Genomic DNA, 16074 nt, shown 5'->3' on the forward strand with positions numbered 1-16074 from the left:
ATGCTGACAGATTCTTCAAGGATCTATTCTGCATTGTAACCCTTTGGTTGCATTTCAGGACCCTTTGGGGCTGGGTACCAGCAATACCTGAATTAATTTTAAGCCTGCTGACTTTCAGCTTCTTCAGGTTAGAAGAGCATGGGCTGAAACATGTCCCCAAGCCAGCAGATGAATCAGTGCTCAGAGGGCTCTGCCCCATGTCTGTGGTCACACTGCCATCAGTACCTGAGCTGTGTAACACCCATTTACTTCCCAAAGACATGTCTACACAATGCTGCAGCTGCTAGCAGGGGTGTCACCAGAATAAAATCTTGGGCTCCAGACACTGTCCAAACCACAAAGCCTCCCTTCTCCTGGTAAACAGCAGCTGCTTTGCTTCCCAGAAGTGACCACACTTCAGCAATGGCTGTTGCAATGTAAATGTTTTCTAACCTACCAGAAACACGTGGGCAGGCTGTCCTTAGGGGTTTGTGTCCTTAAAGTGAGAGATGCAAGCATAAAGCTGGATGGTCACACCGGGTTTGTTCCTTCATATGGAGTGCAAGAGCAGATGACCATGTAGTTGATGTTTAAGAGCAGCTGTCAGCTGAATCCCACCACAAATGGTTCAGCAGTCAACTAATCAAGGATATTAGAGGTGCTGTCCCACAGGAGGAAGAGCAGTGACCTTCTCATAGAGCTGATTGTAGCAGAAGAGTGGCAGCTCCACGGTGCCATGGCATTGCTGGCACTGGGCAGTCCATGCCATGTGTCCTCAGCCCAGCTCCCGTGCTTCTGCTGAAAAACAACAAGAGAAGGGATTGTGAGTCATCATGACTCCACAGGCTGAGTCCCACAGACCCAGCAATACCCAGAGAGGCAACATTTCACTGTGTGGCTGGAAGGAGGCTGTGCAAGTGATTATAGTGATTATTGACATCACCATTGCCACCCAAATCCTCTAGGACAGTGGCCATTTTCTGAGGCTGCTCTGGGGAAAGCTAACATGGCAGAGGAGCCAAAAAATGTTACAGCAGATCAAGCAGGCTTCAGGTAACAGCTTTTAGTTGCTGATGCACGGCAGGGTACTTCTCAACCCCTTTTTCAAATATGCATGAGGCTGGACATGGTTCAATTGTCAATAGCATTTTAAGAATATATACATTGGAGAGATATTAGATGAACTTGGTTCTTTACAGCATCAGCCACCTGGGACAAAGACTTTTTCTCAAGGCCAGGGCTGGGCTTGACATGGATTTTTAGGGGAGCAGACTGGATCTGGGCAGAGCTGGGGCAGCTTTCCTGCCTCTGTAATCACAGTGCTCTGCTGCAGCAGCTCCCAGCTCTGCTCACTGCTGCATTAACACTGGAGAGGCACTTCCAGGTGCTACAAAAACCCCAGTGGGAAATGGAGATTCCCACCTCCAGGACATGGGACAGCTTCAGAGTGCTAGTAGATGGGAATTAAATTCTGCCAGCAGCGCCAGAAACAACTGGTGAGAGCTGGATGCCTAAGCTTGACCAAAGCTTGAAATTGTAGCCTGAATCTTAATGAAACAAAAGTCAGACAAAGGAACCAGCATATTCAGAGAGAAAACTGAGGATTCCAAATATTGATATTTGAACAATATGAGCACAATATTTCAATACAGTGTCTTCAGCCAAAGCTGCCTTTAATAAATATAAACATAGTTTTGCTTCAGTCAAAATGTTTAACATAAAGTTGCCCAAATGATCTGAATTTGGAACTTTGTTCAGCTATTGAAAGTAAACCATCTGTTGGCAGCACTTCTCTCACTGAAAGTTAGGAGAAATCCTGGCCAAGAGTTAAGCAGCGACGAGCTGCAGACCCCTGTGCCTGGGGAAAGGAAAGAGCTGAGGAGCTCTGGTGCTCCTTGAGAGTACCTTGGCATGGCTGATGCTCTTGGACTGCAACGTGGCCTCCCATGAAGCATCCCATGGCCCTCTGAGCTTCAAACACCAGCCATGGGCAGCAGGACAGACTGAGTCTGCCCCAAGGCTGGAGGGCATCCACTGCCACTGCTCTTCACAAAGCATCCTGAGAGGAAAAAGGGAGTCCTCGACTGGTTTTCCCCTCTCAGAGACCCCAGCATGCAATTTTTCTATAAAGATTCCAAGTGTCAGCAGAAAGCCCACCCCTGGAACTTGCTTCTCGCGCTGATCTGCGGCAGAAATTACATTTGCTCTACATAAAAGCCTTTGCTTGCTCACAGCTGAGTGATCACCAGCTTTTAATGTGCTATGACAAGGACGACTGGGTGTTGAACCTCTTGGCCCTGCTGCAAGATCACTTTTAGCCTGCGGTGCAGTTTGAGCCTTCCTGCTGAGTGTGGCAGGAGACATACCGAGATTTCTTAGATGCCTCTTTGCTCGGCACAGAGGGACAGCTGCTGTTGGGAGAGCTGCCCAGAGCACCCTTTGTGGCTCAGCAGCACTTGTACTGCACACAGGGAGAGAAGGAAAGTGGATTTACTGCTGAGTCAGATGCATTTGTCTCACTCTGGCCTTGGGTCCTGGGGTGATGTTGGTGTCACACAGCAAAGTGAGCTGTCTCTAGCACAAGGGGCATCACTGAAAAACATCAAGTAAAGAGGTTTAACAAGCAGGAAGCAACAACACCAAACTGCACTCACATCTTGGGCCATTGTCTGCTTGGGACAGAATGCTGGGCATTCTGGCCCAGCAGGTTTTCTCCCCAGGAGTGTTGACAGCAGTAGCCAGCTTGTGCTTTGCATTCTCTGTGGTCATCTTCTTGCAAGCCAGCAGATATTTGAACCCCACCACCATTAGATTTTGTGGTTACTTTGTGATGCAAGTGTAACTGAGCCCTTCTGTGGCTTGGGCTTCATTAATGTTGCACTCATTTTTAGAGTTAGAAATAGCCTACCTTTTCCATCCTCAGAAAATGAAGAACATGTTTTGGCTCAGGAAAATGTCCTCAAAAGCCCAGGATGGAGATGAGGAGTCCTCTCCAGGTGAATGGCTTTCAGAAATTCCTCCTGAAATCACATATTTCCATGTATACACACACATGAATGCAGAGCTCTGCTTATCTGTTTTTATTTTTAAAAATATTATGAGATTGGTTAAACATAGTGGGAAAAAAATAAAAAATCAGCTGACATTCTTTCCCCAAAGTCCCCAGTTTCTAGAAGCTTACCAAGGAGAACTCTCAAACCAGCATCTATCACACTTTCTGGTGGCTTGACAAACCAACCAGGTTTCTCACTAGGACTGAACAGATGGAGCCTGTCCTAGGGAACTTCCCAGGCTTCTCCCCAGCTGGAAGAGCCCTTTGTCAAAGAGATTATTCCTATTCCACTGAACAAGACACGACCAGACACAGACTTCAGTGCTGCAATGCCATCATCCAGACTACAAAGCTGCTCTGAGCACTGCAGCACTTGCTCTCTGTGCGCTTCCTGGTCATGTTAACAGCTTGGTGCTGTCCTCAGGTCATCCCATGCCACCCATATTTCATCCCTCTGCACCCCCATTCCCTTCCCAGTTTCTGATTGTCTCCCATCACCAGCTGCCTACCAACTTTTATTTTTTTTCCAGCAGCCACTTCCCCTCCAGAAGGTTTGTAGGTTTTGGGAGGCACTGGTCTAGCAGCATGCCATGATAGGGGACAGGGAAAGGCACCTGGGACAGCTCTGATTTAGGTCAGTCTCCCAGACATGATTTTCAGTGTTCAGACTGACTTCAGCTTCAGCTAAGCAGGTTAGAAGGTGAGACCCCACTGAGAAGGACCAGAGTTTAGTCCTGCCATCCTATTGAGCCTCTGGGCAAGAAAAGCAACCTGTGACTGATTTTGGTATCCAGCAGGAATGTAACCTACATGACCTGGAAACACAGCCCAGGATGTGGTCCATGCAGATTAACAAGCCTGACTGTCTCACTGCCCCAAAATGACTGAGTTAACAGAGGGAATGCTTTTATTTGGCTCACCTACAAGCTAAAGACAGAGTAAAAAAACCCATACCCAATAGCTGGATGTTAATGTATACCCTTAAAAGAGAAAAATTATCAGAAAACTAGTGTTTGGAACCAGTGTAGGGCATCTCAAGTATTTTTGGAGGCAAGAGGGAATGCAGCATGTTTCATGCTGGAGGTGAGGTACTGCCTTGTGCCCAGGTTTACAGACAGAGCTGTAAGCCAGGGAATATTTTATTCACGTTGAAGCGACCACCTTCTCATTGCTTTTGTCAGCAACATGACACCCTTAAGGAAATCTGAACCTTGCAGACAGACCTGTCTGACCCCATTAGCTTGGGAGGGAGATGAGTGTTTGGAATGGAAACTCTCATCCTGACTCTTTCATAGACCAATAAGACAGAGCACCAAGGTGCAAACACTGGAGTGACTCACAGCAAGCTGAGATGAAATAGAGATTATATCGAAGCATTAATAACAGCATCTTCACAGCGTTAGGAAAACCAGCTTTGGTGATGGCAAGGCAGGGGAGAAAACAGATTTACAGGGTAAAGAAGCTGTTTGTGGGCATGATGGAGAGCAGGAATTATCCCTCCTTTAATAAAGGGATTTATTTGCTGAGTAGGTGATAACATCAAACTGACACCCCTGGAGGGAAAGCATCCCAATTTAGGATAGCATCACGAGTATGTTTTGCCAGTCACTATGAAGGTATTTACATGCATTTAATCCACACAGTCAGCTGGTGTGAGAGTCAAAGCTCTCAAATTAGAGCTGGGCAAGGACCTTAAGCTTCAGGCTTCAGGGATTTGGACACAGCTCTGAGACCAGAGCTGTGATACTTGCAACCATCAACTGCCTACACCAAGAATGGAGAGGATTAAAAAAAGCTCAGATTGATAATTGCAAACATCATCAGATAAAAAGATTGCTACAGGATCATATTTCATCTCATTCTTCACTCTGGCAAGGTTCTTTTAACTTCATTTGGAGTTTGCTTCAGGACAGAATGTTGAGGAAGGCTTGTCCTGCTTGCCTACATGGAGGTGAAAGTACAGTTTTACTGAAAATCCGCCCCTGCAGTTCTGAACACTTGAACTAAACTCCTTTCAGAGGAAACTAAGGAGGGGAGTCCAAGGGTGAGCACGGAGGAGTGTGCTTTGTCCACACTTCTCAGTAAAAGTTGGAACACTGAACTGACTTGAGAGGGGTAAAGCAGCAAGTCATCCCCTCATGTCTCTGCAGCCTTATAAAGCAATAGCCTCACCAGCCCTGTTAGATTTGGACCAGGGCCATGTTTTCCACCTTCTGGGGCCTGGGTAGTTCTCCACCTTCCCCCTATCAGTGTCCAGGAGTGTTTCTATGCCAAACACTCCAAGAATGTGAAGGCTGATTAATCTTCAGGCTGATCTTCCTATCTTTCCCAGGGAGGCTGAGGTGAGAGGGGATCACAGCTGCTGGGTAGAGGGCTCACATTCTGGCTCCTGAAGCTATTAAGTCCTCAAGACCTTACCCAAAAGTGAGCTTTACAGCCTTGGTGGGTTTAAGGTTCCTGGCATATTCATACCATAGGAGAAAGGCAAGATTTTCTTAGGGTGCAATAGGATAGTACAAGAGTAGGGCGAAAAACTGGGGCTTTATCCTTGGTGGTCACACCTGACCTGTAGAGCCCTGACCAGGCAGTCCTGTTTTCAAGGGGGAAAATGTGTCTTTGACTGGACTAAGGCAGTTCAATGTCAGGCTCAGAATAGGGTCAGAAACATGACTTCAGCTGAGCATTTCCCTTTCTGGTTTAACTGCAACAACTTTGCAGCAAGAGGAAGATGTCCTCCCTGAAGCCTAGAAAAGCCTCCATGAATGAGGAGTTAGGTTTTTTTTAGCCTTTGTCATCTTCTCGGTGCAGGATAATTCACTCAGTCCAATTCTACTGCAAATGTCATTGCAAGGAGCTGCTTTATTCCCAGGCAGCCACTCCTGGCAGAAGAAATTTCACCATGGCTTGAATGGCAAAAAACTTTGGCCTTAAACCAGTGAATTTCAGTTGTGGTGGTTTGTTGAGTTTTTTTTGTATCCTATACTAACATCCACCTCTGCAGTGTGCCCTCCTGCAAGAAAAGGAGGGAAACAACTTGGCTTATAATTGCTCAGAGGAGTAGCATCACTGGGGTTGAATATGACAGGGTTCCAGGGGGGCTTTCCTCTGACAGTGAGGAGAAAGAGGAATTGAATCCAAGTTCCCCAAAACAGACATAAGTTTTAAAACACAAATAATGAAAGAGGATCTTATTTTGATCTTATTTCCATTGGTCATATTTTCTAGCCCACCACACCTTCTCTTTTGATTACTGTATTGCTGTGCTTTGTGTTGAACTTTCAGGGAGGTGAATCCGACCACTGGAGCCCCACTGACAGGAGCACATCGAGATTGCTGCCCTCTGCACCTTCTCTCTGCCTGGAGAGGACAGTGCAGTGAAACCCTGGGGCTGGAGAGCTTGCCCAGCTCATCCCTGCAGCATTTCTGTGGAGATAAAGGATTCCTGGAGCAGCAGGCAGGCAGATGAGCAGTTATCTGTGCTGTGCACACACAGAGGTGTCCGTGGTGGTCCTGAACACAGCCCTGAGCTGCTCACAGGCTGTGTCACTACCCAGGTGACTGTCACCTGCTGTGAGAGGTTTATGCCAGTGTCATCATCACTCAGCTTACCCCCTTCACCTGCCCACCACACCACTCAGCAGCTGCTGCTACTGAAGCAAATCAAGGTATTCGCAAACTTCTAATCCCCACTTTGCTTCTCCCACTATTTTCTCAACTCCTCCAACTTTTCCTGAGAAGCACTTCACATCTGTGTGGCCGTGGAGAGAGGTACAGGGAGGATCTTACCTCTAATGTGCATAGCTATTCTCCCAGCTCCTCCTAGAAAACAAAAAGTAAAATACCTCCCATCTCAAGTAGCTTCCCATTGGATAATGAAGGCAATCCTAACAAAGCTCAGGGCACCAGCACTAAAAACATCTGTTTTTCTGTGTTTTGTGTCATAGAATTGGTGGTCCTTGGTGGCAAAGCAAATGCAAATTAATTGTTCTCCCTACAATATGAGACATTTATGACCTGCCTGTGTGAGGCATTTTTATGACCTACCTGAGCCTCTGTGTGAAAATGTTTTATCTTTCCTTAAGAAAAGGAAGTCAGGACCTCCTTTTACAACCTTTCCTTCTTGCCAGATTTTCACATCCTCCTCAGCTGATTATTTTTACAAAATTCATAGGAATTGATTTATCTCTGGGACTTCCATCCCTCAACCAAACCAGCCTGAAACAGGCCAAGAGAGAGACACAGGCAGAGGTGTGACCCTGTGACTATCGCTGTTATAGTAGTAGCCAGGTAGGTCCTGAGAGGCACCTGCCTTCCTTTGAGGGCTGATATCTTCCCTACCTGGCTAAGAAGCTCCCTTCTCCTATGCACAGGAGAAACATCGATCTCTACTCCATTTCAATTATCTTTACCCCATTTCTACTATCTTTACCCCATTCCAACCACAGGCTTTAGAGAAGACCCTGCACATGTGCAGCACAGAGCTGCTGAAGCACTTGGCACAGCTACAGGAGCTACAAACCTCCTCCTGCCACATCCAGAGCAACCCACCTTCAAACAACAGCATCCCACTTCCTCACAAGGAGGACTTTCTTCTCTTCTGCCTCCCTCAAAGGTTTTCCAGCAAATCTACCAGCAAATCCAGACTACAACAAACCCAGCCAAGCCCCAGAGCATCCCTTCAGAGATAAGAGAAAGGAATATATTTGAAGCTCCCACTGGCTCTTTCTCTGCCTTGTCTGGCCTGTGGGGTAGGGCAAGGACAGGTGGAGGTGATGCCCTCTCCTATTTAAGGTTTAGCATGGCTGTGGCTACAAGTGATGGCTTTTTTGATGTTTTAAAGGGGACCTATAAGGAAGATGGGGATAAATGTTTTAGAGGAGTTCTGTAGTGATAGGACAAGGAGTAAGGCTTCTAAACAAAGAGACAGGAAATTCAGACTAACATAGGGAATAATTTTTTTACAATGAGGGTGGTGAGGCACTGGAACAAGTTACCCAGAGGAGCTGTGGCTGCCCCATCCCTGGAAGTGTTCAAAGCCAGATTGAAAGGGGCTCTGAGCACCCTGGTCTAGTGGAAGGTGTCCCTGCTCACTGCAGAGCAGGTAGATTGGATGATTTTTAAAGGTCCTTTCAAACTCTTCCAAAGATTCAAAGAGTCTACATCACCAAGACTGTCACCATGGGCTGAACTGTCCCATATTGCATCGGGTGACTCCAGGTTTGTATCCTCTGCAGAAATTCTTATAATGAACACAGCTTGTTCCTGAGCTAAAAATGAAAAGTATTTCATTTTTGCTTGGTCTGCAAGTTTTGAAAGAGCACTAAGACAAACTTGTGCAACTGGGACAGTCTATCTATATGAGAAAAAAAAAAGTATTACAAACCTGATTTCCCTGTGGGAATTGCTAAACTCCCTTTAGCTTCAGAGAAACTGAAATTCCACAGAAGACACAGAGATTCTAAAGTTGAGCTACATTGTTCAAGTCACCTTTAAACTTCTTTTAGTACCATGCATGGTTCTATCATAATTGCCTGTGTCTTTTGTTTTTTTCTCTTGAAGTCCCATTTTTTTGACTAACATAGCTGTTAGAAAAACAGAAAGCTTGAAAATATGACCAGATCATATAAACTTGAAATTTTGGGATATTAAATATAATGTAGTAGTAATAATAATAATAATGAGAAAAAGAAGAAAAATAGACAATTCTTTTGGATTAAAACCTCATTATTTCATCCACTCTACTGATGTTTAAACTGGATATTGGTTTCTGAGACTGCAGTTATTTTCTAGGGAAAAAAAAGACCTCCGATGCTCTGACCCAGCTGGGACTCACAACCCAACGTGAAGCAGTGAGATTCCAGGGAATAACAACTGCAGCAGCACTCTCAGAAACTTTGCCATGGCAAAAGCACGTGGGCCAGGAGCTGCCCAAAGCCCTGTTTGTCAGCTGGCTAAAATAGCTCAGGCGGAGGTGCTGACAAACCCATGCCTGCGCCGCAGCCCAACACCTCCAGCCCTCGTGGGGTTATCGGTGACGTTTGACTCCGAAACATTTTTTTGCTGGCTGCCAATAGCTATTCCCCGAGGACTATTTGCTTTCACATGCTTTCCCTTTGACACGGCTGCTATTTCTTTGCAATATGTAAACACTCAGAAGGATTTCCATGTTTGTTCTTCGCCCGGCACGGCCGGTCTTTCGCGGCTCAACGGGAGAATTGACATGAAGGAGCAGCCGCTCCGCGGGCGTCCAGCGCTTTCTCTCCGTGTGCTGTGCTCCTGTCTGTTCTCTCCAGTTATAAATCCAGTTCTGCTCCAGTCTCCACACCCCTGGCACACAGCAGAAGAATGCATTCTGCTGCCAGAAACACGACACTGCCATCCTACATGGGCGTCCTTTAGAGCCCAGAGGAGGCTTTGCACTGCACAGCATTTATTCTTTATTTCTCCCCTTCCTACAGCAATGTTTTCTGAGTTTAAAAAGCCTCTTTCAATCTCAAGCAAATTACTAATATGTGGCTTTTCCTAAGAAAACTGACTGGGTTGCCTGTGCTGCTGTTAACTTTCTCTCAATGCAGACTTTTTCCAAAATCATAAAGTCATCTTGGTATTTAATGAGACAATTTGCATCAAAAGTAAAAAGAAACAGAAACCACTAAAGAAAAAAAAATATCTCAAAATTAATCTAGAGTTTTCAGGCCCTGATTCTGACCTCATGGATTGCACCTAGGCTTGATTTAATAAATCTGCTGTTTTATAAAATCAGCTTAATTTTACTTATTAATGTAGTTAAGCTACAAGAGGGTAGATTTCAATTGGATATTAGGAAGAAATTATTCATTGTGAAGGTGGTGAGACGCTGGAACAGGTTTTCCAGAGAAATACTGCTGCTCTATCCTGGAAGTGTTCAAGACCAGGTAGGACCAGGCTTGGAGAAACCTGGAACAGTGGAAGGTGTTCCTGCCCATGGCAGGGGGGGTTTGGAGCTAGGTAATCTTTTAGGTTTATTCCAACCTAAATAATTCCAAATTTAAAAAAACACAAGTATAAAAATGCACATTTTCTGAAGAGACAGTCCTCCAAGTTCCTTTCTAGGCCTGGAAAACAAGAAATCCTTTTGGCAAATTTTGTTTTTTTAAAAAATTTCATCCTGAAAATTAAAACATCTGAAAGCCTTCAGAAATTTTCCCAAGACCTGCATGAAAATAAGGAGAGTCCTGTACCCGAAAGCAGTGATGGGAACACATCTGTAGAAATTAGGCAGTTCTGGTAAAAATCTAGATGTGAAAATCTTTCTAGTGGGGATCATGACACTGAACTTCCTCCACATGGGAATTTTGACCACAAATTCTAACCAGGAATTTCCTTAACTAACCTGACACGTCTCCATGGAGAATTCTCATTTCAGCAAACTGTTCCTTTCAACCAAAAATATCTTCCTGAATTTCAGACAGATTCATTCTTTACACATTGACTCAGAAGTTAAATTATTGTATGACATATTTTAGCAACTGCTTATTAAAAAAAAGTCTTCTCCACAAGTCAGACTGCCCCAGGTTAATATAAAACATAATTATAAACTGATTTTATTAAACTAATTTAAAGGTCTGACTGAATTTTTTCATTGCAGTTCAAACTAGTTTTCTTCCTCCAGCTAATTCTACTAGGCAGGATGGGTTGAAATATCAATGTTGGGTTCATCCTATAAATGATTCTGTTTGAAAAGAGACTTTAGAATCTGCTTTGAATTAATCTGATGTAGCCAGCAAATCTCCACTGATTTCAAGTAGCTTTGGATCAAACCTTTAATGCTTTGTAGGTTGCTTTCCCATGTAAGATGAACTGGAGGGGTTTTCATCAACAAACCTCCTAGTAAAAGTTACCATGTATTTCCCAAACAAATATGTAGAAAAAGAGAAAAAATAACATAAATGTTGACAATGTAACCAAAAAAAAAAAAAAAAAAAAAAAAAAGGCAGAGGAAATATTTGTTATCCTTATTTATTTAATAAAGAAACATAATAAACTTGAATTTTTCCAGGTACAAACAGCTTAATATGTCCTATGATATTGGCTGATATTTTCCTTGCTCTTTTTGTAGCTTGAGTGATTCATGTGATAGCCTTTATTGAACAAATCAACAGAAAAAAATGGTAGCACTCACCATGCTTATAGACAGTGTGGGCCAACTATTGAGTCAGTGTCTTAAACTAAATCACTACACTGGGAGGTTTTATCATGGCTCGATTCGGATTGGCATCTCCAGTAACAAAGATCTACAAGTGAGGTTATTTGACATTTTTGAGGGAAGTTCTGCATACCATACAAAGATTCCATTCCCTCTTCATCCCTAAAACACGCCACAGAACAACAGAAAACCCAATAGAAAGCTGACCTTCCAGTTACAAAGGTTTTTGAAAGTAATTTACAATTCACTTTTAGAAAGTTGCACTGTAAACATCTAGAGTTAAGACCCTCTTTCCAATATTTTTGCATTATTATTTTGTTTTAAAGGTTTTGGGCAAAGGAACCATTTGTAATTGCATCAGTAATATAGGGTCTCACAGCAATGACACTAAAATGTTCAACTCAGGGGCGAAATGACCAAAGGAAGGGCTCTTCTCTAGTAAAATCAGTGACCAGCTAATTGTCTCTTTACATTCCATTCATTACTGGGCCTGACTCTTAATAAGAACAGCAGTTGAATATTGTCTAATATAAGTTGCAAATAATTAAAATATTGTTAAAGCAGCTTAACCAACAACTCACTTCTGAGTGTAGGCTGGCGTTTTCCTTGGGTTTCAGACATTTACATCATACATGAAAAGAAATCACATGAGAAATGTTCCTTTTCCTTAGTGTTTTTCCCTCTTTTTTTTTTATTTAATTCTAAAGCTTTGGAAGGAAAATAATTTTGCAAGTTGTCAGCCAATAAATGCTTGTTCAGCAAGTAATGAATGTACTATTTTCTAATTAAAGAGTTTCATTATAGGCAGCAGCTTGTTGCTAATGATCGATAAATCCCATTGAGGAGAAAACATTTTAATCAGTAAGTCGTGTCCTCTGAGTGTCAGCCACTCTAAACTCACAAGATACATATATATGTATAGATATAAGTATGTGTGTGTGTATATATATATATATGCATATAAATATAAAAATCGCATACTCTTTCTGGGTGATATGTACAGTCAGAATAACATTACAGCATAAATACACAGGGAATTTGTATAAAGTTTCTCTAATTTGAGAAGCCTTGAGCAATTCTGAGTTTTTGGGGGAGGTGAGGGGTGGGGAGGGGGGGGAAGGAATAAAGAATGTTTTTACTTCAAGGAATGACGAGTAGTCCCCTTAAGTTAGAATCTAATTACATACAAGATTTAAAGGCAACAAAATGCCCAGAGGAACAGCCCTATGTTATACACCATAGACATGGGGTTAAAAGGGCAAGAGAGCATGATTATAATAATACTTATATAGTATGGTTCATTCCCTTATAGCACTTTGCAATCAGAAAGTCTTACAACACCCCTGTGAGGTAGGTAAGTATTATTATTCCCATTTTACAGATGGGTAAACTGAGGCACAGATAGGTTAAATTATTTGCCTAAAAATCATGTAGTAAGAATCAGGAATAGACCCCAGGAATCCTGATGGCAAATCCTCTGAATTAATCAATAGACCACTCTCAAGTGAATGCCTGAGACACCTCTCAATGAATGGAGAGAATATATTAGCCCATATTTACACAGATACATTGTCATCCTTTTGACATGTTGTCATACATATTCTGACTTGTTTAGAGGACAGATAACAATGGCCATAGATAAGCTTGACTGTAACATGTTGCTTTAATTCTTGTTGCCAACCCCATGTGGTTTTTTGACTTCTTCACAACCTGGGATGTAACTAAATGTTAATGACAATACACCTTAAATACATTCTTGATATCTTTGCTTCTCCAAGGTGAAAAAGCACAATTACTCTTCCTTTAAAGTGCAATGGCTCATTACAGAAATCTCAGGATTTTCCATGAAGTCCAACCAAGCCCAAGTACAATCAGTCAGAAGGTGAAAAAGAAAGAACTTGTCTGTAATGACGGACATGTCTCTATATTCCATAAATAATTTCTCACATTCTATCGAGGCTGAAAGATAATAAATAATAATCTATGTTAGCCCATAAAAACCTCTAATACTTTTCTACAGCCACACATCTACCTTTCACCCCACTGTCATTTCTTTGGCCTGAAGCTGAAGGACACATCAACTGTAAATATTATTTTACCTACAGGAATGAGGATATAGCTATTACCTAGTAGACTTTTTTTATCAGTTCCTGTATTACTTGTCCTTCCCCAGAAATCTAACTGTACTATCTAAGAAAATGAAAGATGGACCTTGAGTAAAAAGGATTCAAACCCTCAACATTTGTGTACAGATCCAGAAGTAAATCCCCTCCCACCTTCTTGATCACACTCTCGCAGCTGTTCTGCACTGCCCAGTTGGCATTGATTTATTACTAGTAGTAGTATTAGTAATTTTTTTTTTTTTTTTGAGTAATATTGATGTACAGAGTTCCAAATAAGGCTGCTTAACTCAGTGTTCCTGGGGAAAATGTAACCTATCCCACTACCTTAACAGAAACTTTGCCAGCCTAGATGGTGCTTTGGATCACTACACACAAACGTGATGCGCTACTTCTATGGTGAGTTTGATTGCAGATTTCAAAGCAGATTCTTGAAACATACTAAAAAAATTAGTGCTTTTATTAACAGTTTTACAAACAGAATCCATTTTTGTCTAGTTTCCTGAAGGATAGAACAAGCCATTTCTCTCATTATTTTGACATCATTTGCTTCTCTGGTTATTTTTTTTTTTTTTTGTGTGTGTGTGTGTATTTCTGCTGATGTGCAGTTGCAAGTCCCAAGAGGGAGGGCTTAGTGTAATCAACAGTTTAAATGTTGCTAATTTGATACTTCAATTTGCAACAATTTTCCTCTTCAAGCGATGGGGATCCCGCAAGTTCCTATTACCTTGACTTGAGTTCATCATGAAGAGTGTAAGGATTATTAATCTCCATGGAAAAAGAGACTTCTTTTTTTTTTTTTTAAGTAAAAAAATATCAAATATAATAAATTTATGAAAGACCATTCACAACATATACAGTAAGTGTTACATTTTGCTACAGCAGCTGTGATTTTTTTTTTTTTTCTTTTTAGAATGCAAGGTCATACATCGCCATAAGTAAACACACTAATATGAGTAAGACCTTAAATGAATGTATACAGCCAGGCTTTATCTGTAGATAGATATACACTGTGTTTACTGTTTTACAGTCTAGCCTATTCTTATTCACACCATTGATATAACAGCTATGACCCTGCAGAGAATCTTCCTGTGCATATATAAATATAAATATTGAGCCAAGTCAAAAAGAGCAGGGTCAAATGTTATATGACTTATTAGACTCCTGTAGTTAAGGGTAAAAACTCCACTGTTTCTTTTGCAACTAATTTTTAATAAGAAGGCTGCTTCAATCGTTGTGTAGTTACAGCATTACATTCTGTAAACAATGTTTTAAAGCATTCTAAACAAACATTTAAACAATTGATTCTTTATCCTTGTCGGGTGAGAGGAGACAATCTATAGCCTCATCGCTTTTGCTCAGGTCCGTTATCTTCAGCTGGAGGTTCTCACTCGTGCCTCTGGTGACGCTGTCGTAGGATGGAGGGAAAGAGGTGGAGGACAGAGTTTCTGATTTGTCTATTGGCCTGCCGTAGTTTTCGTTCATCATGAACGCAATGAGACCCTCCTTCTCAGGCGCATCGTCCTCCAGGATGCTGCTTTCCAAAGTTCTGTGCCGGTACAAGTAGGATGCCTGCTTCATGGAGCGCCGGAACAAATGTCTCCTGTAGGCCCTCTGGATGACGATGGCGGAGACCTCCTCTTGCTTCCGCCTGAGGGTGGTTGTAATCGGCTCGTAGGAGATCTTAGAGGGATTCGCTGCCATGAACTTCTCTTCCATCTGTATTTTAAGGGCATCCATCTCTCCAGATTCTCCTAGCACCCTTTTTGTAAAAGCAAACAAAATATCCAAGCAATGGATCCTGTCTCCGCTGACCATGGGCAGGTCCATCGCTATGAGTTTGATTTTGTTTGGTTTCGCTATGCGCAAAGGTTCTGACAGCGCGTCTGCAAAGTCTGAAAGTGCAGAATACTCAATAAACTGAGTGGCTTCGGGGTCAAACTTCTCCCAGATTTCATAGAACATATCAAAATCATCCTCGCTTAGAGGCTCTGTACTTTCCTCAGTGGCTACACTGAAGTTCTCTAAAATAATGGCTATATACATGTTTACAACAATGAGAAATGATATAATGATATACGTAACAAAGAAGAAAATCCCTACGGCGGGGCTCCCACAGTCTCCCTTTGAACCATTTGCATTGGGAAGGTTTGGGTCGCAATACGGTGGTCCGGTGTTTAAAATAGGATTGAGAAGACCATCCCAGCCAGCTGATGTGGTGATTTGGAAGAGACAGAGCATGCTGTTAGCAAAGGTTTGGAAGTTGAACATGTCATCAATCCCATACTCCTTCTTCACATAGGCAAAGTTAGCCATGCCAAAAATGGCATAAATGAACATGACCAGAAACAGCAAGAGGCCAATGTTGAACAGGGCAGGTAGGGACATCATTAAGGCAAAGAGCAGAGTTCGAATTCCTTTGGCTCCCCGGATGAGTCTCAGGATCCGGCCAATCCGAGCCAAACGAATGACTCTGAAGAGTGTGGGAGAGAAGAAATATTTCTGGATGATGTCAGAAAGTACGGTGCCTTGAAAAGGAAAAAAGAAAGACAGCAAGTTAGTACATGGGAAATAACCCCAGGCTTTCCTTTTAAAGCAATCAGTCAGGATTATTAAGAAAATAAATAGAAAGTTGCCCAGATTGGAAGGCTCACAATAAAAGGAAAGGCATTGTTGCTTTTTCATGCCCATTTAATCCATAAGAACTTGTGAGAGAGTAAGCAAAGAATGGTAGTGGC

General features: G+C 42.5%; 1 protein-coding gene across 1 annotated transcript in view; it reads right to left on the reverse strand.

Moving 5' to 3' along the window:
- Positions 1-12855: 12855 nt before the first annotated feature.
- The window catches only part of SCN5A (sodium voltage-gated channel alpha subunit 5), a 211812-nt gene continuing 208593 nt past the window's right edge, over positions 12856-16074 (reverse strand). Inside the window, exon 28 of the mRNA XM_086866202.1 lies at positions 12856-15864. Coding sequence (XP_086722328.1) covers positions 14630-15864 — 1235 coding nt within the window. The 3' untranslated portion in view covers positions 12856-14629. The remainder of the gene's footprint in view (positions 15865-16074) is intronic.

The sequence above is a fragment of the Cyanistes caeruleus genome, chromosome 1 (assembly GCF_971803275.1).
Source record: "Cyanistes caeruleus chromosome 1, bCyaCae1.hap1.1, whole genome shotgun sequence".
Classification (NCBI taxonomy): Eukaryota; Metazoa; Chordata; class Aves; order Passeriformes; family Paridae; genus Cyanistes; species Cyanistes caeruleus.